At 38.7% G+C, this 26,972-nt stretch overlaps 2 protein-coding genes across 2 annotated transcripts in view; one reads left to right on the top strand and one right to left on the bottom strand.

The window, feature by feature from the left end:
• GTF2B (general transcription factor IIB) overlaps positions 1–8,610 on the top strand; it is a 31,432-nt gene extending 22,822 nt beyond the window's left edge. The window contains exons 3-7 of the mRNA XM_042465495.1: positions 2,180–2,313; positions 4,820–4,966; positions 5,103–5,232; positions 6,603–6,884; positions 8,083–8,610. Of these exons, the coding sequence (XP_042321429.1) occupies positions 2,180–2,313; positions 4,820–4,966; positions 5,103–5,232; positions 6,603–6,884; positions 8,083–8,216 (827 nt within the window). The 3' untranslated portion in view covers positions 8,217–8,610. The remainder of the gene's footprint in view (positions 1–2,179; positions 2,314–4,819; positions 4,967–5,102; positions 5,233–6,602; positions 6,885–8,082) is intronic.
• Positions 8,611–14,167: 5,557 nt separating this feature from the next.
• PKN2 (protein kinase N2) overlaps positions 14,168–26,972 on the bottom strand; it is a 67,930-nt gene continuing 55,125 nt past the window's right edge. Inside the window, exons 16-22 of the mRNA XM_042463083.1 lie at positions 26,245–26,421; positions 20,646–20,708; positions 20,321–20,397; positions 18,108–18,250; positions 17,795–17,902; positions 16,843–16,923; positions 14,168–16,765 (exon numbers count right to left, since the gene is read on the bottom strand). Coding sequence (XP_042319017.1) covers positions 16,562–16,765; positions 16,843–16,923; positions 17,795–17,902; positions 18,108–18,250; positions 20,321–20,397; positions 20,646–20,708; positions 26,245–26,421 — 853 coding nt within the window. The 3' untranslated portion in view covers positions 14,168–16,561. The remainder of the gene's footprint in view (positions 16,766–16,842; positions 16,924–17,794; positions 17,903–18,107; positions 18,251–20,320; positions 20,398–20,645; positions 20,709–26,244; positions 26,422–26,972) is intronic.

Below are 26,972 nucleotides of genomic sequence, written 5' to 3'. Positions count from 1 at the left end.
TAATAATAATAATAATAATAATAATAATAATAATAATAATAATAATAATAATTTTATTTATACTCCGCTCTTCAGCCAAAAGGCTATCAGAGTGGCTTATAAATAGGCTAATTAGACATTTTATGCTCGTAGAATATAGGTAGATGTTCCTTATTCTGAATGCTGTTGAAAAGGTAATCAATCAGTGGGACACCTCTGCTGCATTTTGCACAACTGTGGGGAGAAAGGATTAGTACCATTCTCTCCATTGGGACAATCTCTGCAACATTAGGTTGTTCTCTCCATGAGACCTTCCGTCTCACACCATTCATTCCTTGGCTACTTTTGCTCAGTTTGATGAATCTGGTTTCACAATATTTGCATCTCTTGAATAGACAGTGTAAAGCAGTGCGTACTCTTTTCCCCTAAAGACATTGTAGCACCCAATGTGGAGAGTTCAAACTATTAGTTCTTCCCAGGGCTCTTGTCTTTCAGGGGAAGCCTTTTCTGAGTCATAATTTGGAAAATAGCTGCAACTTCATAATAGCAGTTGTTTTGGCACATTGGGTCTATGAAATCATGACTATATCTGGATTCTTTTCTAATGACTGATTATTTCCTTTTGCTGCATGTGTTGATAACAAGCCAGCAGCTGAATATCTGAGTGCACTTCATTAGCAGCAAATCAGCTTTCACAGTTTATGCTAACTAGACTTTTTAATACAAACACACACAGACAGACAGACAGAGTTTGATGGGCAGCCAGCACATTCTCTCCATTTGCATCCACAGTCTTCACTTAACTACTTTTTAGGGAGGGCCATCTTGTAGAACTGTGCTGAAATTCATCTTGCTGCAAAGTTATCTTAAGGTTCACTCTGTGTAAGAAAATAGTTATGATCAGAGTTTTAGTGACAATTATTTTTCTTTACTTAAAAAATTACAGATTCTCAATTTTAGTGGGCTTTTGGTGAGCTTATAAAGAGCGGTGAATTCATTAAAGAAATTTATTTAAAAAGCAGTGAAGACTATCTTATCCTAACGTTAAGGTTTAGGTAATTTTAAGTATGTTTAAATGAAGTGCATTTTTGTAACACTGAAAGACATTTAGGCTAACAATTTAATAAATAAACACACAATGTATTTCTTTTACATTATTATACAGGCATGCTTTAAAAAAAGATCAGTTTGAGCTACTTTGTAAAATGTGTTTTTCAAGAGTTCTGTTTCAGGTTCTTCAGTTTGGGGTTCCACTTTCAGTATATTCACCACATGTAGTTAAGCAACTATGAGGTTTATGAAAATAGGGTGCTACTTTTATTTGGTTCTGTACAAATGATATCGGCGAAAACAGGTATTTTTCACTAGCCTTGACATATTTCTGAGCTGTTCCCAAGTTCTGAATTAGGTTGTGTGGTGGGCATTTAAAGAATTCTCACACGTTTTTCACTTTTGATGAAAAAGGGTGTCGTAACAAAATGACCAATCACTGTGAAATTCTTTATGTTTGGGGATGCTTTTGTGGGGGGAAATGTTTGCACAGAAATCTTGCTTTAGAGTCAAATATTTTTTGTGTAGAAAACAGTATATTGCACTTTCCGTACAAAAACCTTGCAACAAAGTATTGTAATACAACCATTTTTTGTATTACATCCATTTCAAAGGTTCTGAAAAGTCCTTGGAAAATAGACTACATAAAGCTCTTGATCTGAGGTTTGAAGTTAATTTTTGCTTGCAAGAATAGAATAAGTGAAGCTTTACATCCCTTTGTATGCCACTGTAGCGCTACTATACTGAATCTGATCATCCTCTTGATTTCAAGTGATACAACTTCAGGCAGCTTTTGGTGCCTATGGTGCATGGTGGTTGCATGTGTCTGAGTCTGATATTTGATCACTTCCTGGAAGAACCTGGTGGTGAGAGCTGATGGAGTGGTTTAGTTGGCATTGGTATCATTTTGACATTGGCAAAGTGTCCTCACAAATTTGTTAGCATAGATATCTCACCCTAGAATTCTTCATCACACACACACACACACACGCAAACACACTTTCCACCACACATAACTAATTTGTAATCCTCCCACCTCATCCATTGTTGCTATACTTCAAAGTGAAAAGATTATGTACATTTAATATCTGTAAATGTCTGGGATTTTTTTCAAAAGGAAGAAACTATAACAATCTTTTTACACATTCAGGTGACAGAGTCATAGATGTAGGGTCAGAATGGCGAACGTTCAGCAATGACAAAGCAACCAAAGATCCATCTCGAGTTGGTGACACCCAGAACCCTCTCTTAAGTGATGGAGATTTGACCACTATGATTGGCAAGGTAATATATTTAATCATAAAAATTGTTAATATTTAATGCCCCAAAACAGGTCTGTATCAACTAGAGGGTTTTTTTTAAAACCTTAATTTCATTGCTCTAAAATAACAGTATAGTGAGTATAACCAAGTTGTGCATGACACTAATTTTATATTACTCCTTTCTTGCTTTTGTTCACTGTTGCTTCTGATCTTGACAAATACTCTTACTATGACTATGAGATTGTAATGGAAAAAGAGTGCATGTTGCATCTCCAAATCAGCAAATAGGATTGGAGAAGGGTTCTTACCACCTGTATGATGAACTTCTGATAAACTTTTGATTATGAACTTTACTTTAGATCACTAGTTCTTTGTAGGATGTCCACAAGCACTCTGACCTACTTAGGAACAGATCTGAACAAGGGGTTACTTGACATGCATACTTATGGAACAACCAAAGATTGATGTTCTCTCATATCCATACAGAGTGTAGATCCAGGCATGTATCTATTTTATCTTGTGTGAATTTAGAAAGTTATAATTTCCTAAGGAATTGCTAGTGTTACCCAAATTGCTAGGTTACCAAGATGACACACAGAAATTAATATATGATAGGGGAATTTTAATAGTTCAAATAAAAGTATATCTTGGCTGGGGCAATATTCAGCTTGGGATCGTGCCCATTGTATATCGGTTCCAAACCACACAGAACTCCAGAGGTAATTCCTAGTAAGATTTATTATTTTTATTAGTGATATAGTCAACACGCATACACACTTTCTCATTTAAGAAATAATGTGGGTGAAGGTGGGAGAAATAGTGACTTTCAGGGTTGGTAAAAGGTGATACCTTCTTTCCTGAAGCTTAGCTCCAATCTGGGAGCATCCAGAATGATGATGGCTGAGTATTCTTGGATTACTCTTTGGTTCCAGATATATGTAAAATTGATATCTTCAGGGATCTATATACACATATTTGTGTGTGTGTGTATACATATATAAATATATGCATATTTTCAAAAAAGTAACATTTTTCATTCATTTAGGGGTTGGTATCCTTTTTGTAACAATTAGTGTGGATTTTTGCTGTGAGAACAAGTCTTTGGGCTAGTACAGATCTGCATGAAAAGCTGGCTTTCAGCTGGCTTGGGAGCGTGGCATATGCATGACACACACACCCAAGATGCCTGGAAGGTGGCTTCATGCAGCCTGCCCACCTTCCCGGCAGCCAGCTTGAGAGCGCTCCAATGGCATGGCATTTACATGCCACAGGAACACCATAAAGCTGCAGGAGTGCCATAAAACCACGGTGGGGAGGGAAAAGCCAGCTTTTTACCAGCTCAAAAAGGAGATGCATTTTGCTGCTTCTTTTTGGGCCATCAAAAAGCCAGGTGGCGCCATGACATGCAGTTGCTACGGCCCCTACCCTTCTCTCTCATGGGAGGCTTCAAGTTGCCCCTTTGGGGCTGTCTGTTTTGCCCCTACATTACAATTGCATTAAATGAATTTGATTAATGAGAGTCAATGTGGTGTAGTTCTTTGCGACTCGGGGTTCAAATCTCTCAGCTTCAGAGGAAGGGAAAGGTAAATAAACTGGAAATGTCTTGAAGGCACACAACAACAACAGTTTGACCTTTTGATTAGCCATCTGACCACATTTTTCTTGGAATGACAAAATGACTCACCTTACGTGAGCTTGATATACTTGGAAGTATATTCCAGCTCAGCTGTAGCTTCCTGAAAGCTGATTCATTGCAATAATGCTGTGCCTTCCTGAGGCCTGTAGTGCTGATGTGGAACTTCCTGTTTGCCATTGACTTCCCATCCCAGGAGGCTAGAGATTTGGCCAATTCTTGCCTTAAGATGCTGAATGCTTGAGGGACAGACAGTCTTTGAAAAATGAGTGAAAGTAATGGTTGGAAAGCACTGCACTACAATAAGTACAGTGGACCCTTCTCATCTGTAGAGGTTTGGTTCTGTCCTCCCATCACAGATGAGAAAAAAATGTGGGCGTTTTAAGTCCCATATTATTCAATGAGCAGTGACATGTGTATCTGAAAGCACATGCCACCATTTAATAATATGGGGTGTGGCAAGCCACAGATGCTTCAGTCCACAGATAGCTAGGATGCCAATATGGTGGGTGCACTGTACTTTGCAAATTTTGATGCAGTTGTGACTTCAGTGGAGTGCAGTAGTGTCATAACAAACAGCCTGTTCTGTTCAGTCTATTTTTCATAGGCGTATCAGGTAATGCAGGTCACCTGTATGGTCCATATGCAGTTTCACGTATGCTTCTAATAAGGATAAATGAAACTAATAGCAACCTCAAAGCTGCAGTATTGTGAATTGTTTTCAATTATAATTACTTTTTAATCACCTTATTACTCAGAAATAGTAAAGGGATAAAGAATTAGGATATATTTGAGTATTTCCCATTCTCTACCCACAACCATAAAAGAGTTCTTAATATGTATATTAGACTCACACTAAGTGACTTCTGATTGTTTGTGAACCCTTCTTCTGCAGGGCACAGGGGCAGCAAGTTTTGATGAATTTGGGAATTCAAAGTATCAAAACCGCCGGACTATGAGCAGTTCCGATCGTGCAATGATGAATGCATTTAAAGAAATAGCTAGCATGGCTGACAGAATCAACCTCCCCCGAAATATAGTTGTAAGTTCATGCCTCTTTCTCTTAAATTGTTCTGGCGTTTACTTAGTTAGCATAATATAATGAGCACATGAATTTTTGATATTATTGCTAATTAAATGGCCTGGAGTTAATTAAATTTTGTCTGCTTGCTTTGAAGGATCGAACAAATAATTTATTCAAGCAAGTGTATGAGCAGAAGAGCCTGAAGGGAAGAAGTAACGATGCTATTGCCTCTGCTTGTCTCTACATTGCCTGCAGACAAGAGGGTGTTCCTAGAACATTTAAAGGTAAGCTTGTAGTGTGGTGTGTGCTGCAAGTACTCTCCACAGCCATATGCTTGACTGGTACAAACAACCACCTTGTTCTTCAGTATCTAAGAACAACGAAGCAACAATCCTAATTTTAGGAATGGGCTACATGTTTTCTATTTGATTTACTCTTTTTCAAACATGGATGTCTTGCCATGTAAAATGTAGGGCTTAAAATGATTAATAAAACCTGGTCAGATGGATGACATTTGGATGATTAATACAGTAGTTGTATTTTAAAAATTGCTATGTAGTGTAGATGAAGTGTTTGGAGGTGGTTGTGTCCAATCAAGTATATAACAAAACGTTTAATTCTACAACAAGGAAGCATTTAAAATATGATACATAACAAAGAGTACAATGGCCAAATACTGGCATCAGCCTTGATAATATATAGCCCTTTCTGGAATATTTTTGAACACTTGGTTTTGAGGGCAGCTTGGAATGCCATCTGTTCCTGCCACTGAAGTGTGGTCAGGGATTCAGGGAATTTTAGCTCAAAAGATTTGGGGAGCACCAGGTTGCGGAATACTGTTGTGTAGGTGCATACTTAAGGGAGTTGTGTGCCAATGCTTTTCAAGATGTTGGGGAACCACAATCCAGTGTTAAATTTACCATTACTGTCCCATGAAAGAGGAATAAAAGTGGCTTGTTCTTTAGATCTTACTGATTTCTACATTCCCAACTTGTTTTAATTCTGAGCCAGTACCTCTGGGCCTAATACCACTTAAAATGGATTTTCTCAGTATCTTTGCCTAGACTTTTCTTCTTCTAAAGTGGATAGCTGCTGATTGGGTTACATTGATTGAATTACTGTATATACTCATGTATAAGTCTAGAAATTTAGGACAAAAAATTGACCCCAGAAACCTGAGTTGACTTATCCATGGGTCAATGTAAGTACTGTACTTTAACTCTTATTTAAAAGAATGAACCATCCCCTGGTGAAAAGCAAGAGCATAATATGTGAAGCACTGATCCCCTCTGCACTCTCATCCATCTATCTTAAAAGTAAGCACAAAGAGTTATGTCTGATGGAATTTAATAAGTTCTTTGACATTGTTTTGCTTTGCTTCATCCTTTAGATCTTTGCTGTATGCCCCTAAATTTTACCCTCGACTTATCTATAGATCATAGCAAAATCCATAATTTTGGCTCCAAAACTTACCCTCGACTTATACATGAGGTCGACTTATAGTTGAGTATATATGGTATGCATTTATATTATGAAAATGTAAGGTGTTGACCATGGCATATTAATAAATTAAGTTAGAGACTGGAGCATGTTGGCCTTAATTCATGATGATCTCATTTAAGTTTTCATGTTTTTAATTATTATATTTATTTAGAAATATGTGCTGTCTCAAGAATTTCCAAAAAGGAAATAGGCCGGTGTTTTAAGCTCATCTTGAAAGCCTTGGAAACGAGTGTGGATTTGATCACGACTGGAGATTTCATGTCCAGATTTTGTTCAAACCTGGGTCTTCCTAAGCAAGTCCAGATGGCTGCAACACATATTGCACGCAAAGCAGTAGAATTAGACCTGGTTCCCGGCAGGAGTCCCATCTCAGTTGCAGCCGCAGCTATTTATATGGCTTCACAGGCCTCAGCAGAGAAGAGGACTCAGAAAGGTAAGATCTCTATTGAATCTTGTTTTCTTTATGCCAGGAGTTGCCATTCTTCTGGAAAAAGAAGGTGGCCCTCTCATAATGGAATTAGGTGGGGGTGGAGCTTTGGTCAGTTACCTCTTGCCATTGGTTGGCTTTGTTACTTCACATTCTGAGTTAAGTACTTTAGCTTTCTAAATTGTTTTCTGTAGAAATTAGCTCTTCTGCTCAGACTTCACTCACTTAACTGCCTCCTCCCCACACTAACATATTTGCATGGTCAGAGTCAGTGATGGGATAAATAAAAAAAATGCTGTTAATTGTGTTTGGCCAGAGAGGACAAGGGACAGTGTCCAAACTGTTTAGCTAATCTGATGAATGAGATATAAGCAAGAAACCACTCTTTCTACCATTTTGGGTCCAAGACAGGGATTCCTTGGTCTGTAACCATCATCCCATTTGTATGGCTGCCATGAGCCATCCCATTGAGATTGTGCCATTTTCCTAGGTGTTGGGGTTCTCTTGTATCTTTTAGTGATATCCTAGGAGATGCTCTGGACACTTCTGCACCTCAGTTTTTGTAGTTGGTGCTGAATTTCAGTAGCTGCAATGGAAAAGGCTATGATATTCCACATTGGCTTTAAAGAAACAGACAATTGGGGTCAGGGTTAGAGCAGTTTGCATCAAACTGGTTCAGCAGAACCTCTTTGGATAAATTCAGGGCCAGTGAAGGAAATTGGGGAGTGTCCGAAGTGCACCCTTTAAGCAACATTTGGGAACCTGTGGCCTTCCCAGCTGTTAAACCATCGTTCCAAACATCCCTGATCACTGGACATGCTTGTTGGGACTAATGGAGGCTAAAGTGGAATAGTATGTGGAACACCACTCCTAGTTTAAAGCAAACAATACCTGCATTTGAATTGGATCCTGAACTAACTGGAAGTAAATATCAGTGTCTGAGGACAAGTGGTATGGGCAATTTTCAAGGTGTTTGCCTTAAGAAAATTTCCATTTCTCTATTGTGGCATCACTTTGCTCCCTGGTTTACTTTGAAATTTCTGGAAAACAGTCTGTTTCTTACAGCAGTTTCAACACTCTGTAGCAGAGCATCAATAGAGTACTGTGGAGTTATGTGTTCAGATGTATAACTGTACTTACTAGTTTAAGAACAGGACCTCCTGAAAACAAATGTTTAACTTAACTGCCTTTGGTTTTGTTTCAGAAATTGGAGACATTGCTGGTGTTGCTGATGTTACAATTAGACAGTCATATAGGCTGATTTATCCAAGGGCTCCAGATCTCTTCCCATCAGACTTTAAATTTGACACGCCAGTGGACAAACTGCCACAGCTGTGAAATTGCTAAACCAACTTCTAGATTTAAAAAATGAAGCTTTTTTTTACTTACAGAATTGATGTATAAAAGCAGTACAGCTGAGCCTTCAAGTTACGGAACTGATTAAAGGATGTGGAAAATAAGAAACTGAGAAACCAGAGCACACATTCCACTTGTGGACGAGATACTTTTGTGGCATTTTGTATGTATATATTAGTGAAAGTAACTATTTAACAACCCTTGCAACAGGCTTCATTTCCTATTGTATGTACTTAATTTCTTTTGTAGAGACCTAGTAAAATGTGTTTTGGAAAATGTGTCCAATTCTATTTCCCGAATAAACAGTTTTCCAAAAACATTTTCTGTCCTGCAAGTTTCACTTTGGTCTAAATAAATAAAACCTTGGAAAATAAAACATTTCTTCAGTTTTCTGTTGAACTGTATCTTTTTCAAGGATTTTTATGGTTCCTTGACAACTGTTATTTTGTTTAAAACAGTATATAATGATATAAGTTCTGAACTAGAGAAAACATACTGTTTCCTTGACATCTTTTGAAAAATCAAGGATATATGTTTTGATCTTTATATTTAAATAGCTTAATTTTCATTCATTCATTAATGGGGATGCATTCCTTACCTCTGATTTTTTCTGTTGTTGCTTAGTTTTGAGTTGTGGCTGCTTTCAGTCTGCAGTAGGGTTTTTTTTTTTTTGTGGCTAGGGAGATCGGGTCTGTTCAACCAAACATGTTGTTGTTGTTGTTTTGTGCCATCAGGTTGTTTATCACAACCCTAAGGTAAACTTACCCTGGGGTTATTTTGGCAAGATTTGTTCAAAGGAGGTTTGCCATTGCCTTCCCCTGAGGTTGAGAGTATGTGACTTCTCCAAGGTCACCCAGTGGGTTTTATGGCCAAGCGGGGAATCAAACCCTAGTCTCCAGAGTTATAGTCCAAAACTCAAACCACCATGCCACACTGTATTTCTCAACTGAACATGAGTATGCAATTATCAATAAGGGAAGGATGTAGGCTGGAGTAATGTATGGGATTTAATTATGTGAAAGCACCATAGTTACGTGGTTACACAGTGAATCCTGGCTGAACCACTCCAGTCCCCATTTACTGAGAAGCTGCTGCTGCAATAAATGGAAACCTGTTCTCACTTGGAAGCAGCTGACCCCTTCTGTTGTGACCGCTGGCAGCCCTACCATTTCAGCCATGTTGCCATTCATGTCAATCATCTTCCTGCTGATCCTGCTGGAGATCCATATCAACTTTGAGGTCACATTCAGTACTGCAGATGTCCTCAAGCTCCAGGTGGTACTATTGATCTTGACACTGAGACTATCGGGCGTAGACATCATAGATGCCATGGCACTAGGAACTCCAGGTCTACTTCAATTGAATTCTGTTATTCCAGATACAGTGATTCTTCGGTCTACAATAGCTATGAGAATTGAGGTTAATACCATTGTTACCTGTCTCATAGACATCCTTGTCCTAGGCATTGGGAATGCATTTCAGCCATTGCTTTTGATGAACATTACCATCTTGAGGGGGAGAGAGGCCTGGCCTGGAAGACTAAGAGCCCTCCTTCCGACCACCATCTTGAGGGGGAGAGAGGCCTGGCCTGGAAGACAAAGAGCCCTCCTCCAACCACCATCTTGAGGGGGAGAGAGGCCTGTTATTATTTTGACTTTGTATTGTTCTTGCTGTTGTACACCGCTTTGATCTAATTTGGAAAAGCGGTATATAAATAAACATTATTATTATTATTATTATTATTATTATTATTAGTATTAATTCTTCATTATTTTATTATTAACATTCCACACAGAATATTGTGTCAGGATGATGGGAGTTGTGCTCTTCACCTCTGGCTCTAACTCACCACCTTGTTATGCAGCGGAGCTGACCAGCTTTGGTCAGTGGTTAATGCTTATCTTCCAAAGCAGCAGAGTTTCAGAGAGAATAGGCTGAAGACCCGAACAAACTCTCCAAGCCTTCTCACTATCTCCTGAGATGTCTCCAAACTTCTCCAGGATCCTCGGGCTCTTGTATCTTCACTCAAGACACCAGACACACTCAGTAGTCTTATAAAAGATCTACTTTATTCTACATATACAATTATATGCCCTCACAACTCTACAATCTCCAATATCTCCAAACTACTCCACAAAATACATAGGCAAACAATAGCATTATTATAGCCATTGTTAAACACCACCCACTTAGTCAGTTTCCACCCAGTGGGGTGTACATTCATTGATTGGTTACATAGTTACCCATACTTAACAATTCATCATTTCACCTTGTACACTATGAATCTCAGGTGTTTTCAATTGTAATCTATAATTCTGTCCTTGGCATTCAAGCCTTCTAATTACATTAGCTTTTTCACCTGTGTGGCTTCTTAATGTGCTTTGGCTTAGTCATAGTGACTTTCACATACATGTTTTATTTCTTCTACTGTATGTCCCATGTTGCATTTTCCTTAACATATTGGACATGCCTTACAGGAGAGACCTTTGGAGCACAACAGGAACTTGTATTGCCTAGATACTTAAAACACAGGATGTTTCTAAGCAGACTGCTAAGAAAGCTCAGCTTTTGGATGGAGACTCCATTCCAGCCAAGTGTTACAAGCCTTCTACTCGACTACCCACCTCCAAAAAAGGGTTGGATTGGACTTGGCCATTGACCCACTGAGGAAGTCCCAATTCATTTTGCTTTGGACCACCTGTCCCATGACAGTATTGAAGCCTTTCTTGAGCAGATGATGAGGGTGGTGAATAGAAGCAAAGTACATTTCTATACTGCTTATCAGTGACCTAAGCACCCCTAAGTGGTTTTACAAAGTGTAGCTAATTGCCCCAACAATCTGAGTACCACACCTTTTTGCTACCTTCCTCTGTTGAACAGAAGGCTGCACAACCAAAGCTCAAGTATAGACCAAAGAACATCAAGGTGAGACTAAGGGCAGCCTTGACTCCCTGTCAGACAACAGTTCGCGCCATTCAACACCAATATGAATGCTACCTTAAACAGCACAACTGTCCTACCACTGTATCACCAATGCATACATCTCCATTCACAATCAGCTCATGAAATTCCAGCCTACCGCATCAAATCCGGGATCCTGAATATTGTTGAAACAGGCATTCCATGGAGTTCTAAAAGTAGTCTCCTACAAGGATCAGAAGATACATCTCCCTCCATCACATCACTCTAGAAAGTGCATACTCTCATGCAAAGAGGGGGCAATCAAACCCATCCCGGGTCCCAGTACCATTGCAACTTCTTCTGGTATTCATTGTAAACAAGTATGATGGGAATCTTTGTCCATCCTGGACCTCAGAGGTGTCAACCGCTACATCAGTCCACAATTGAATTACTTACTATTTGTACTTTGCTAAAATCATCAGCAACTATAAACTCTTGGTCAATTCCCCCCAGAGGCTTCCCAAAATAGTAGGCAGGTGTGTCAATCTGTTGAAGAGCTGTGATAACAAATCCTTTAGCATCGAGCAATTTAGATAATGATAATGAAATCAAAACTTGTTGGAGTAGACTTGATAACATAGATTTCTGTGGGACAATTCAAGGCAAGTGGAAATAATACTAAATGTGGAATGCTGTCCATGGTCAACAGCTCATCTCAAAGGAACGCTTAGTGTAACTGAAATTTTGTCACTTGCCTCTCACCATCATGATGGCCTCTTAGTTTTGGGAATTACCGTAAATTGTGGGAAAATAGGCAAGGAAGGTTAAGTTAGAAGGCTTAAGTTAGCCTAACTGTTATTAAGCATGCTGAAGAGGTGCAAAATTGTCCATTGTGGCCTACTTGTAAACAGAAGTCTACAATGTAGGAAATAAGTACTACTGGTTGAATTTCATTTAACTGGAATTCCAAAATCTAAAATTGTTCACAAGGATGGATGACATGAAGGCTTCTGGTCCTAAGCATTTTGGGTAAGGATAACTCAACCTGTAGTAAAGATTGTAACAAGCCTTTGATGGATGTGGATTATAAATAGGGCCTCTTTGTCCCTAGGAACCATATACCTAATTTTGTTGATTGCTTAACTTAGGCCAGTGCTATTTTTGCTTCCTCGCTGCTCCAGCAGCATTCTTAAGCCATAATAGTATGAGGGAGTGGATGCTATAGAGGAGTTTATTTAGATCTTGAATCTGCTCAGCATGAAAGCTGACACTGTACCATTTAAAAACAAAGCAAAATCTAGTAACATAATAAATCAGTTCTATTCTTCTGGAAACTCATGAAATGACTGGTTTACAGCCTTATCTGGATTCTTAAGAGCCAGATTCAGTATTGCTTGCTACAGCGCTACCAAAAATGGCATCTTCCTTGGAGCAGTTTTCTTCCACAGTGATGTATTCCCAAGCACTGCCTGTTAAGACCATCATGAGGAACACAGGAAGAAAGCATAAGAAGGAAAAACTTACCTGAATAGCCAGCTCTTGGATATTATGTATCCCTTTGGCAAATATGACTTATTCCACTGTGACATCACAGCAGTTGTGAAGGTATTCTTTTAAGCCAACTTCTGTAGTATTTCCTGTTAAATCACAGGCGACAGCTCTTCCAACAAGGTTTTCCACTGCCACTTCACTTACACCCTGTTTTATTATTTAACTATTACTTGCTTAGCATATTTCTAAGAAGCTGTATTTTGAACGGAAAAGGGGCTGCGGTACTGGCCCTCAGACACCTTCCACCGGCTCTGAATAGCAATGTGTACTTCGATTAAGCCCTCCATACATACCAGCCACTCTGTCAAACCTTCAGGAAAATGGGAAATAATGTTTATTCCTGAGATTAATGTTGTATTCTCAAGATGAACGTACAGCGAGCTTTTGGGTTTGGTTCTACAAAATCCATGGATACTTAAATCCCATTAAACACAATGGTGTAGTAAAATGGCGTCCCTTATATAAAATGGCAAATTGAATATTTGCATTTTGGAATTTATACATTTCAAAAATCTTTTCAAACCTTGGCTGCTTGAATCCATGGATTAAAAAGTTCACAGATACAGAAGGCTGACTGTATATCATTAACCGTCATGGGCCAGGGACAATTTGAGGGTAGTTAATGACATTACTATTCTATTATTTTTATTATTGCTTGATGGGATTTATATCCCCTCTTTCTCCTAAAATGGAATTCAAGGCATCTTACAATAATTTAAAAGGATAAAACTAAAACATTAATTTGTGCACACACACAATTTTTTTTCCATTTATTGTGGGAGCCTTTTTTGAAGAACCTGGTTCAGCTGCACCATTTACAGTTTTGCACCATATGACCCATGCTAAACCTGACAATGGAAAATTTCTGTGGTGTTTCCCTTCCCTTGATGCTGAAAGCACATGCTTATTTTGCTTAATGGTTACTCCAGCCCTGCCTGAAGTACACAAGGAGAACACTTGTGCAATCTTTAGCTTTTCACACTGGACAGAAGAGCAGCATTAGAGTCCTTGGCAAGAGAAAATGATTGGCAAATAATCATTAGGTAAGGAAAGGAGAGCTACTTTAAGATCACAGGATACAGTTAAGGTCATTTCTGGGCATTGCAATACTTGTTCCTATTTTAGGAACTTGCTCTGATGTGCCTCCATTGATACATCTCATTTAGAATTTAAGAACCATGCAAGCAAACAGGATATATGTCTCACAACATGCACACTTCCAGGGCACACTGTCAGTTGACTGAGGTAGACCATCTCAACTCAGTTACACATTGGCTTCCAATTTTACCTCTGAATATTGCCAAAGAGTTTGAGGCAAAACACACACACACACACTCACCACTGAAGGTGTGTACCTGTGCAGTTCTGTGTACTTTGTCAATGGACTGTGCTACTTGAGTTACTTGAACAACCAGTTTTTGACAAAGATTTAACAAATACTAAAGTCTTCCCCACCCTGAAAAAAGGGGATACAAATCAAGTTCTAAATACATCATTTTTATCTAAAGAAAGATCAAACAACACACGGATATAGAACTCAAATCAGTAAATCATGTTTTCATATACAAATTTCACTGTTTAAACTTTAATTTGATAGTTAACTGCAAGACAGTTTTGTAGTATTACATTGTTAAAGGCACATTTCATTTTAATGCATAGTGTACCATTCTAAAATGTCCTAGTTTTCTTTACAAAGTGCTTCAGCAGCCACATACAGGTATAGCAAAATATATTTACAATCTAGAGTTTAAAATCTGAGTTTGCCTAAATATTTCAAAACTAGATAAAATTAGTGCTTTCTTTCAGCTTAACTGTGTGAACATACCCTGCCTCTAATGTTTTTACTTAAGATTTACTTAAGATTACAAACATTTCTGTACAAGATGTAATTACAAAGTAATTATTTCGGGAGGACTTTCACTGTGAAGCACCTGTTTGGGACCCGGCTGTCTGTAGCGCTAATTGGGAAGGAAAGGGGGCTAGCCGACTGTATCTCAGGTACATAGTGTTTTCTTCAATTAGGAAAATGCTACTTGTAGTGGAAAAGAAATAGCCAACTAGCATCCTGAGAACAAGCTAAATGGTACTATTTCTAAATAATAGGTTAACATATATCCATGATTTTTTAAAAAAAACAATAGAGGAGTGTCTATCTTAGTCATTGTCTCTTGCGAACAAACTTGTAATGTGCATTATTCTAGTGATTTCATTACACCTTGTATTTTTGCAGGCCCCTGAAAGTATCAAAGTCTCCTGTCACCTTCAAATCAAATGCTAGTTTATTTGGGGGTTGGGATAGATCTCAGGCTATAAAAGCATCACATTGGAATCTCATTGTTTCCATTCAAAGTCAACATGGTTGCATGATTGCTATGTATCTTTTATTCCAGAAAGAGCAGTACGTCTGAGTGACTCAAACCTCACACAAATTCTTTCTTCTGTCCTAGCCGGGGATGAGGCTGACGGCAAAAGCCAGTTTCAATATGTTATTTTCCACGGACAAACTTCAAATACTTTAGCGGAATATTTGAAAATAATTACATAAATCTGTAAAGAGTACACACAGTATCTGGTCAAAAACATTTTAACTTCTGAGGTACAGCATTGTGTTAAGAGGCTTAAAATATACAAGTTTTATCAAAAATATTTATACATTCTCTTAAAACTTATTGCTTTTACCCTTATTTTCAGTTATTTGCCAATGAAAATTATGGAATTCAGTGGCTTGAAAGATGTATATAAGTACATTTTCCCTATTAAATCTGGATTCAACAATACATTCACATAGCCACTGGACAAAAACTAAAGGAAGTGGTACACAGTTTGCCTATCCGTTGAAACAAAAATATACTAGAAATTCCAAATATACATGTATAACACATGTATACAGAAAGGTTCCTTGTTCCTTTAAAAAATGATATGGTAAAACTAAATTAGCAAACGTAAGATGACTGACATAGCTAGACAGGATATTTTGGAAAATCAGCATTCTCTATGGAGTTAATGTGGAACAGTCATGAATTCAAGAGTACATTAACAATGATTGCGTTTTGGTGGGAAATGCACACACTGAAAGTATTTCTGGTTAAGACTGAGGAGACATTCTTACTTATTTACATTCTTCCTATCTGCTGGTTGTTTCTGAATGGTGTTTAAAATAGTTAAAAGGCAAAAATTGTTTGGCATGTGACTTTGGTAAACTGTTCAGGACTTGGCCCATTCCCCCCTCCGGTTTAAAAAAATGGAAGCACTTATACTGTTTTCACATAGGTAAGGCTTTTTAACATTTCCCCCAATAAATACCACAGAAAGCTTACAAAACAAGGCATCATTTGTAAATCCTCATTATTTTTAAAAACTCAAGTCAATAGTGTGTTTAACAGTCCTTCGGTCTATAAATTTTTGGATTTTGTAATGATTTTTTATTTGTAAAGGACCAACAGCTTTTGCCTTCTTCCATTAAAATCTGGGTAGATGGTTTTCAGTCTAGCTTAGTTTCTGGTTGCTGTTCCACTTCTTAAGGCATGGTTCCCCCCCACCCCACCATGTTTTCTGCTGTAAAAGTGTAAAGATATAGCACAAGTGTGTCCATGCGAGAATGGCACACAGCCTGTAACCACCAATTCAGCTTAAAGAGCTGCAAAAAATTTCCAGTGCTCAAGATATTTTTTAAAAAAGATATACAAAAACAAAGAGGCCAGACCTCATGTGTATTAAAAACAGTACTTAAAAAAAAAACTTCATATGATTTGAAAATCAGAAGCTACAGGCAGCACAGAGGCCAGTCCAGTGACTGGTACTGTTCTCAAGGGAGGGAGGTGGGAGAACGCTGTTTTGATGAACCAGTCTGCTTGGATTTCACAGTGTCTAAAGGATTAACACCAGTCAGCAATGTAGTCAAAGTCTCTGAACATTTCCTGCTGGTCTTCAGAAAGTATCCTAGGCTCTCGGGGTGGAGTGAGAATAGGCGCTTCTGAGGTAAATTCATCATCAAAATTGCTAACATCCTCTCTTCCTCTTATGATGGGGACAAATGGAGGCTTCACTTTCTTGGCAAGCAATGCATTCCAGTCAATCAACTGTAAGAGAGAGGACATGTTAAGTTTCCTGCTCCAGGCTGTTGCCAGACTACAACCACACTTTAGTTGGCACTCACCCGGAAAAAGTGATGCTTTTTGACATCTTCAGCATCCTTCTCACCAGCACCAAGGCGTCGTTCTGGATTTCTCCTCAGAAGCTGAAAAAAGTATCAAGAAATTAGTCAAACTTGAGACTCGCATTACTACTATGAACTCTGATTATCAATTTTTTTTCCTAACCTAGTCAAGATAAATTAAAATGTACCTTTAGGATATGCGTGTTGTCTTTCCAGCTAATTAGGTAAAGGGCTCAGTATTAACTATCTATATTGCCCTTTACTACAAGACAGTTTATAGAAGCTTAAATCATAACTAGAAAATCCAAACAAAGTCAAAAACATAGTAATAAAAATTAAACCCACTCAAAGAAAAAAATAGTTCTAAAAAAGGCACAGTGCTCTCAATCTCATTTACAAGATGCTGCAAGCAGTCCAACTAATGCTCTACAGCACTGTAGTACCTTCTTTCTGAACTATCCCCTTGCAAGGAGTCAACATAAAAAGGACGGCCACTCCAAATGACAAAGGAGGGGAAAGTTTTGTATTCCATCACATAACATTCAGCCTCTCTACCTTCAGCCCACTTAAATCCTCTCTGCTGCTATTTTGCTATAAAACTGTTAATGTCAAAGATGACTCTCAGGCATCCCCCCTTGGCTTTTTTTGATTTTTGCATGCCCCTGGAATACAAGAGGGCATGCAAAATACAACAGTAGTATCAATACTGAATAATGGCCATACTAGTGAATAAAAGCCAGACAGCAATTGTATCTGGCAGGGAGGCTATGGTGTTACACTTGATGGGATATAACTCACTATTTTTAACATTAAATGGATTTTAAGAAATGCAGTTTAAAAAAATGATTTAAGAAAAATAAATGCTTGCTACAAACACACACACACACACGGTTATACATAAGATTAAAAAATTAAGCAATGGGAGAACTTGCACATTTTAGTCACATCTTACCCTTCTCATGATTGAGATGGCTTCTGTAGAAAGGAATCGAGGATATCTTACTTCATCATTTACAATACTGTCAAAAACCTCTTCTTCATCATCTCCTGGAAAAGGAGACTGGGGAAAAAAAATCACTATATGAATGATTTCCTGAAATTAACATTTAATCAATGTTTGCTCACGAACCAAAACCCAGAAGAAAGTGAGAGACTAACTTAACAGTCCTGCATTCACCAGTTCCCTTCCAAGTTTAGATTCAAATGCTTTCCTATGCCCTTCATAGATGGATAAAGAAGATAGCTTTGTGTTTTGTGAAGCTTACCTCACCAACCAGCATTTCATAGATAAGCACACCAAGACCCCACCAGTCTACAGCTCTTGTATAAGATGTTTCTGTCAACACTTCTGGAGCAAGAAATTCTGGAGTGCCACAGAATGTACTTGTTCTGTCACCAAATCCCATTCCTGCAACAATTATTTACCATTTTTGTAAATAAAATACTTGTAACTCCACCTATATCATATCATAAAATCAGTTCTGTCAATAATATAAAAACAACAAGAAATAATTTGCCCAGACACAAAGAATATTAATCAGTTTAAAGATTTAAAACAAGAAAATTATGATTAGTTAAAACAACTTAAAATATTTTAAACCAGAGCACATGTGCATATTTGAAGAAAACCCATTAAGAACCAAAGTTGTTAATATAAAGCCATGTTTTGTGTTGGCGCTAGAATGATACTAGTGTTGGCACCAACTGGGCCTCTAAGGGACAGATATCCCATAACGGCATTGCCAAAGTAGAGAAAGCCTTTTCCCGTGTTCCCCTGCACTATGTTGCTCCCACTGGTGGCACAGAGAAGATGGCCTCTCCAACAGACCTCAGACAGGGATATATAGAGAGAGATGGTCTTTAATAATCAAATATTACAAGCTATTTAAAGCTTTGACTGTTATTATCAGGACCTTGAATTCTAACCAAAACTGTATTGGTAGACAACATAAATCCTTTAAGACTCGTGTTATATTGTCTCCACATCTTAGGAGGCGACTGTAGGGGGCTAGAAGACCTTGGAGGGCTGCATCTCCCTCAGTACATCTACCTTGCACACACAAACAATATCAAATTTTTGTGTGTCCCCAAACCAATTCTCTGTGAGATGTGCCATGTTTCAGCCCCATGGGGCCTAGAGAGGTGTTTTGGTTTAAAAGCTTTCCAGATTTTCAGTGACTTTCCAGATTTTCTAAAAGATTTCCCCCCCCTGAGAACATGCAACTGAGGTATACATATGAAAGAAAGAAAACATAACTCTAGCAGCTTCGTGCCATTTAAACATGCTAGACTGTCAGCGGCAATGCTGAATCCAGAAGAGTATGATGCACAGTATATACCAAATTTTTACCAAAGTGCAAAGAAAAGCAGATACTCACAAATTACAGATAAGAAAGTATTCATAGTACATAAAAGATATCAGAGTGAGTGAGAGGAACAACCCATATGAGAATATTGTTCCCTTCACTGCTAGGAAATGATTTTAAAAGTCGTAAGCTACAAGCAAACTAAGCTGTATAGCTTTGGTTTTCTGTATGAGCAGCAAAACACAACAGGAACTTAAAACCATATGTACTACAGACATACATAGTATATACACCATCATCCAATATCATGTGTGAAGAATAAATGCAAGTAACATTTCTCTTTCTATATTTGGAAATGTGGGCCCCATGGCCTAAATCCAGTTGCTAGTGTGAACTAAAGCAGATCAATGAGAATTTGAAGTCCACACTTACAAAAGTTACACTGATTCAATGGGTTCATTCTAGGTGAGACTACTCGCTGGATTTAGGACACTACATCCCTAATAATTTTTAAAAGGCCTTTAAAAAAAAACCCCAAATATTTCTTAATTTTTCCACACAATTAGGTATTCATTTTTTACTATGAAATAAAAGATACTCATTGTTTGACACAATTAATAGTTAAATGCTATGGCCAGACAAAGATCTAAGGGGCAGCTGCATCTTCTGCATGCCAGACAGGTGTGAGAATGGTTTACATTGATAATCACTAAATTATTATTTGCTTTTAAATATTAGAGTCTCATTGTGGAAATATGCCTCATTCCTACCCCCTCACCCTAAAAAAAGGAAAGGAAAGGAAAAGAAAGAAAATGCTGACTACGACATCTAAACATTCCTTTTATTACTCATGGGTTAAAAATTAACCAGAGGGTACAGGCCTATAGTATCTTCTTCCATCTTTGCAATATTCAATGTAAACTGGGAGAAAGGTGGGATATAAATGAAATCAAATCCTAACCACCAACAACTCATAAACAAAGCAAAAAGCTGAAATGGAAAAAGGCTGTTATGACCAATAGCTTCAACAGCCTCTTAAAAGTTAACAAGTGGGGGTAGGGGAGAAAGGAGAGAACAACTACTTATCTGAGAGAGTAACTGCTAAGTGTGGACTGGCATAAAAGAGTAATTACTATTACACAATACAGGCAACAACATTCGAAAAAGCCTACCCTCCTTGCAGAGACCAAAATCAGCTATTTTCACAAAGCCTTCTGTATCCAGCAACAAGTTGTCTAGCTTTAAGTCTCTACAAAAAGAAATGTAAAACAATCTGTTATGATCATCATTTTGGAACACTGGGGAAATGCTACTTGCAAAAGTATACTAGCTCTTAAAGTTTTCTTTTCCAGATTTAAGATATCTGAGAGCAACACTGTGTTTGGGCAAGCATACGATGGCAAGGTTTTCATCCAGCAAAGAAAAGTACAAAAGAAAATCAAACACAGACAGCAGAATGTGAAGAAAAGCAGAAATCTGTATTGTCTGAATATTTACCTATAAACTATCTTGTGCTCATGTAAATACTGCAGTCCAAGAACCACACATGCAGCATAAAATCTGTTCAGAGAGAAAAATGTGTTAGTTCTCATCAATTTCAGTTTGTTAAACTGTTGCAAAGAATAACTTTTAAAGAGAAATTGATTTCAGAGAAAACTTCTTAATGCCAGACAACTGTCTCTTCTAATGTATAGCTCTCCCTTCCCATTCCTTTATTTTAAAACTTTGCATTAAAAAACATAATAATTCAGTGGCAGGACATAACCTTCATATGCAGATAGAACCATGTTCAGAATCAGGTACCTTGGGAGAGGAGAGACCATTTTTTAATATCAGAACTTAGAGAACCAGTGCCAGTAAAAGCTGAGAACACTGAACTAAATGAGTAAAGAACTCACTTGCTAGAAAGGCACATTCTGTGTTCCTCTAAGCTATAAAGCTCTCTGTCATGAAGATCTACTTGCCTGCAGAAAATCTGCTTGTACTAATACAACTGTAATAGCTTAATTGATTACTGCATATACTTGTGTATAAGTCCACCTCTTGTGTAAGTTCAGGGCAGGTTTTGGGGTGAAAATTATGGATTTTTGATATGACCCATGGATAGATTCGGGATAAAACTTGTAGCATGTAACAAAGGATGTAAAAGATGAAGCAAAGAAAAAACAATGACAAAGAATAAAATTCTGACAGGCTTAACTGTTTGTGCTCACACTAAATGCTGGATGGATGAGGAGGGAACTAAAGTAAATGGTGGCTTTGCAATGTGTGGGTGAGGCAACCAGGAATGAATGGGTTTAAGAAAATGTGCACATGTCAAAAAGGAAGCATAGGCAAGAGTTATGGTACAATATTAACTCTTATCAAGAAAAAGAACCATCTCCTTTTTGTTGAGCCAACTGATCATACCCCTTCTTTTTGGTCCAGGTGGGAACCAATGATGCTGCAAGGCACAGCCTTCAGAATATCAGAAAGGATTATGAGGCTTTGGGTAGGAAGCTGAAAGAGATGAATGCACAGGTTGTCATTTCATCCCTTCTCTTGGTCCAGGAAAGGAGAGGAAAATAGCAGATGTGAACACCTGCCTCCGCAAATGATACCACCGAGAAAAATTTGGCTTCTTGGATCATGGGCTCCAATTCCATGAAGGGTGACTTCTGGCATGGGATGGACTGCACCTCACACCAGTTGGCAGAAACGCTTTTGCCAATGGTCTCAAAAATTTGATCAGGAGGGCTTTAAACTGAATTATGTGGGGAAGGGAGACAGTACTTTGGAAGGCAGGGGTTTATCAAGGGTTGGAAATAATAGTCAAACTGTTATAGGGGAACAAGGCAAATAGTGCAGGGAACCAACAGTGGGAAGGAAAAAACTATACACTAGCAGCTAGTGGGAGGGAAGGAGCATGAGAAATAAACAAGATGAACTTGAACTCCTAGCACAACAAAGCAAATACGATATAATAGGCATCACTGAAACCTGGTGGGATGAGTCTCATGACTGGAATGTAAGACTAGAGGGTTATAACCTTTTAAAGAAAAACAGGCCAAACAGGAAAGGAGGACAAATCGCATTATATGTCAGGGATGTTTACACCAGTGAAGAGATCCAGGACTTAAACCCTGGAAATCAGGTGGAGAACATGGGGATACAAATAAAAGGGGAAGGAAACAACAGGGATATTATTATGGGAGTCTACTACAGACTGCCAAGTCAGACTGAGGAACTGGATGTTGCCTTTCTAGAACAGATGACCACATGTTCGGAAAGCAGAGATGTAGTAGTGATGGGTGACTTCGACTATCCTGATATTTGCTAGAAGTCAAACTCAGCCAAAACCTCAAGGTCTAGCAAATTCCTCACTTTCCTTGAAAACAATTTCATTATCCAAAAGGTGGAAGAGACAACAAGGAGATCAGCTATTTTAGATCTGATCCTAACCAACAGGGATGACCTGGTTACTGGGGTGCAAGTGGTGGGATCCTTAGGTGGGAGTGATTGTGTTCTCCTGGAGTTTGTTATACTGTATAGTGGAAAGGAGAAGCCAGGCATAGGATCTTATCACACGGAGGCACTTACATGGGTAAAACGTTGCTAAATTGTTGCATTGGGCACAAAGGTTGGATCTCTGTCATGCTTCTAAAACATCATTGAAGCTTCCTGTTTTCTTTCCATTGTCAAAGAGTTCACAGAGAAGTGGAAAGCCTCAATGACGTTTTAGAAGTGCGACAGACCTTCACGCTACTCCATGTGATAAGGGCCATAGTCAGACACACATTCTGACTTCAATAAACTAAGGGAAATACTGGGGGGGATCCCGTGGTCAGGTATACTAAAAGAGAAGGGAGCTCAGGATGGATGAGTTTCTCAAAAGGGAGATATTGAACACACAATCTCAAACTGTTCCAATGAGGAGGAAAAATTGGAGGTGTCTCAAGAAACCAGGCTGGATGACTAAAGAACTTTAAATTGAACTAGTTTTTAAATGGGAGATGTATAAGAAATGGAAAAAAATGAGGAAATCACCAAAGAGGAATTCAAAGAAATAGCTAGCACACATAGGGGTAAAGTCAAGAAAACTAAAGCGCAAAATGAGCTCAGGCTTGCTAGAGAGGTTAAGAACAACAAAAAATGTTGTTCTGGGTACTGTATGTCCATAAGCAAAAGGAAGAAGAAGGAAATGGTAGGGCCACTGCATGGAGAAGATCGGGAAATGCTAACAGAGGACAGACAGAAGGCAGAACTATTCAACACCTTCTTTACCTCAGTCTTCTCACAAAAGGAAAAGGGTGCTCAACCTGAGGAAAATGAAGCAGAGGACACAATAGGGGAAATGCAGCACAGAATAAGTTATGAGGTACTACAGTAATACCTGGTTAATTTAAATTGAATTTAGGTCTCCAGGAACAGATGAACTACATCCAAGGATATTAAAAGAACTGGCAGATATAATCTCAAAGCCACTGACAATAATCTTTGAAAACTACTGAAGAACAGGAGAAGTCCCAGCAAACTGGAGGAGGGCAAACATTGTCCCCATCTTCAAAAAGGGGGGAGAAAGAGGATACCAACAATTATCGTCCAGTCAGGAAAGATTCTAGAACAACTCATTAAACAGAAACTGTGAACATTTAGAAGGGAATGCCATAATCACTAAAAGTCAAAATGGGTTTCTCAAAAAGAAGTCATGCCAGACTAATCTGATCTATTTTTTTTTGATAAAACTACCAGCTTAGTAAAAGAAGGGAATGTGGTAGACATAGAATATCTTGATTTCAGTAAGGCTTTTGACAAAGTCCCTCATGATATTCTTGCAAACAAGATAGTAAAATGTGGGCTAGACAATACAACTGTTAGGTGCATTAGTAACTGGTTGACCAACTGAACCCAAAAGGTCCTCAGCAATAGATCCTTTTCATCCTGGAGAGAAGTGACCAGTGGGGTTCCATAGGATTCTGTCCTGGGCCCAGTGCTACTGTATTCAACATCTTTATCAATGACTTGGATGAAAGAATAGGGGGCATGCTTATCAAATTTGCAGATGACACCAAATTAGGAGGAACAGATAATACCCCAGAGGACAGGATGAAAATTCAAAATGACCTGAATAGATTAGAAAGCTGGGCCAAAGCTAACAAAATAAATTTCAACATGGAGGGCAAATAAACATATAAACAAATAAATATGCATAGATATAGGATGGGGGAGACCTGGCTTAATGAGATTACGTGTGAAAGGGATCTAGGAGTCCAAGTAAACTACAAGTCGAACATGAGTCAACAGTGCGATGCGGCAGCTAACAAGGCCAATGCGATTTTAGGCTACATCGATAGAAATATAGTATCTAGATCAAGGGAAGTAATAGTACCACTCTATTCTGCATTGGTTAGGCCTCACCCGGAATACTGTGTCCAGTTAATAATAATAATAATAATAATAATAATAATAATAATAATAATAATAATATAGTTTATTTGTATCCCGCTTTTCCAAAACCTGATCAAAGCGGCGAACAGCATATAAAAACATTCCAATAAAATCAGTTAAAAACAGTATTAAAAACAATACAACAACACTAACAGCAAAGGGCCAGAGAAAAGGGGGAAGTCAATATATACAATCCAGGGTCGTCAATGAAAAGGAGTAAGGGAAAGAATGATTTTTCATGGTGGGAAGGCTTGGGAAAAGAAATATGTCTTCAAGTTCTTTTTAAAAAGACTTAAAGATGTGGTGGAGCGGAGCTCGTCTGGGAGACTATTCCAGAATTTTGGGGCCATGACAGAAAATGCCCTCTGTGAGGTCCTCACATAGCGTGTCGCTGGCACCTCCAACAATTTCACCCCTGTTGACCGGAGTGTGCGGGGCGGATTATATGTTCTGGGCATCACAATTCAAAAAGGATGTTGAGAAGCTGGTGTGTGTCCAAAGAGGGGCAACAAAAATGGTGAAGGGTCTGGAAACCATGTCCTACGAGGAAAGACTTAGGGAGCTGGACATGTTTAGCCTGGAGAAGAGACAGTTAGGAGGTGATATGATAGCCCTATTTAAGTATTTGAAGGGATGTCATACTAAGGATGGAGCAAGCTTGTTTTCTGCTGCTGCAGAGAACTGGACATGAAGCAGTGGATGCAAACTGCAGGAAAAGAGATTCCACCTAAACATTAGGAGGAACTTCCTGACAGTGAGAGCTGTCCACCTCACTCACTTGGAGTGAGGTGGAGTCTCCTTTGGAGGTTTTTAAACAGAGGCTGGACGGCCATCTGTCGGGGATGCTTTGAGTTCTTGCATGGTAAGTAGTAGGACTGGATGGCCCTTGTGGTCTCTTCCTACTCTACGATTCTAGGATTCCTCTTAGTAGAGCAGCAAAAGGAAATGGTTTAGTCCATCCTAGGAGAACCCCTCCTGTGCTCCTTTAAGGGAGAAGTGCCAAAGAGCCGCTGCCACCATCATTTTTACACCCAAGCATTCAAAAAGGCCAGAAGATGGTTGGTTCTCCTGGATGGACTAATTTTTCACCTTTCATCATTCTATTCAGAGAAAGGGATGGTTCCTTTTTGCATAAAGGTAAGGTACACTACTGACCCATGGATAAGTTGACCCATTTTTGGGGTCAATTTCTGATTAAATTTGTAGATTTATACATGAATATATACAGTAAGTAGGTATGTGTGTTCTATCATGTGTCAACTGGAAGTCATATTATAAACACAGGTGACATTTTAGTGGCCTATGTCCATTCCAAACTCTTCCTGGATGTACAAAATTTTTATTAGTATAAGACAATTGTATATGGCTGTATGTCCCATGCAATGGACTTTGACACATTATAGGTGTCTGAGCAATACTACAAGTTTACATATAATTTTGGGCAGGAGTCATGCTTACAAAGATGGATATTTCTTTTTCACTACCAGCCAATGTGTATTATATTCATCATTCTTACCTTTATTACCATTACTTTTAAAAGCCAGGTTCTGAAATATGAGTTGGCTCCCAACATCATACATTGGCGTTCTTTCACAAAACAAACACACAGATCAATTTACACCACAGCTTGTAAATATCTGTTTGATTCTTATCAGGGCTGAACACTTACACTGCTCTTGGTTCAGAAAAGACATCAGTGTGTATATGCATCATAAGATCTCCACCAGCAGCATATTCCATTACAAAACATACATGATCTTTGGTTTGGAAACAGGCAAAGAGGTTCACCAGAAAGGGATGCCTTACACTGTTCACAGTTTCAAAAATTCTCTTTTCACACATGAGGCTGGAAAAAGAAAAAAGGAAAATTGTAATAGGAATTATATAATAGGCTTAACCATACAGTTTACTCAACTTTTGTAAAAAAAAATTTAAAAGTATATGTGTGAAGACAGCCACACTGCAGCATGGAAGCTTTCCAAAAATAGATTTCTTAGAGTTATTTTTCTCACCAATATACTTATAAGACACACCCTGTGAACAGAATTTTAAAAAACCTGTAAGATGTTTCAAACCAAAATTATTCTTATTGACACACCACCAGAAAGAGGTGCCTCTCCACGCTGCTCTGCTCCGCAGGAGTGCTGCAGCAACCAAATTGTGTGGCGCTCCTGCGGAGCAAAAAAAGAGCACCCGGAAACGGTTTCTCTTTGCGGCATTGCTGCGCCTCAAAGCATGAGGGATGTTGCGATGACATTGCAGCTGCGGCACCCCATCTGGGCGCGGTGCAGCTGTGATGTCACCATTATGCACCACATCTGGTGGACGCGCCGCAGCTGTGGCGCCCTCGCCACGTGCGAGGGTTGCCGGGTGTGTGGGCGCTCCGCCCACCAGGCA

This window comes from Sceloporus undulatus, chromosome 4 (assembly GCF_019175285.1).
Source record: "Sceloporus undulatus isolate JIND9_A2432 ecotype Alabama chromosome 4, SceUnd_v1.1, whole genome shotgun sequence".
Lineage (NCBI taxonomy): Eukaryota > Metazoa > Chordata > Lepidosauria > Squamata > Phrynosomatidae > Sceloporus > Sceloporus undulatus.
The sequence above is the reverse complement of the archived record's forward strand: the minus strand, read 5'-3'. Positions and strand labels throughout refer to the sequence as shown.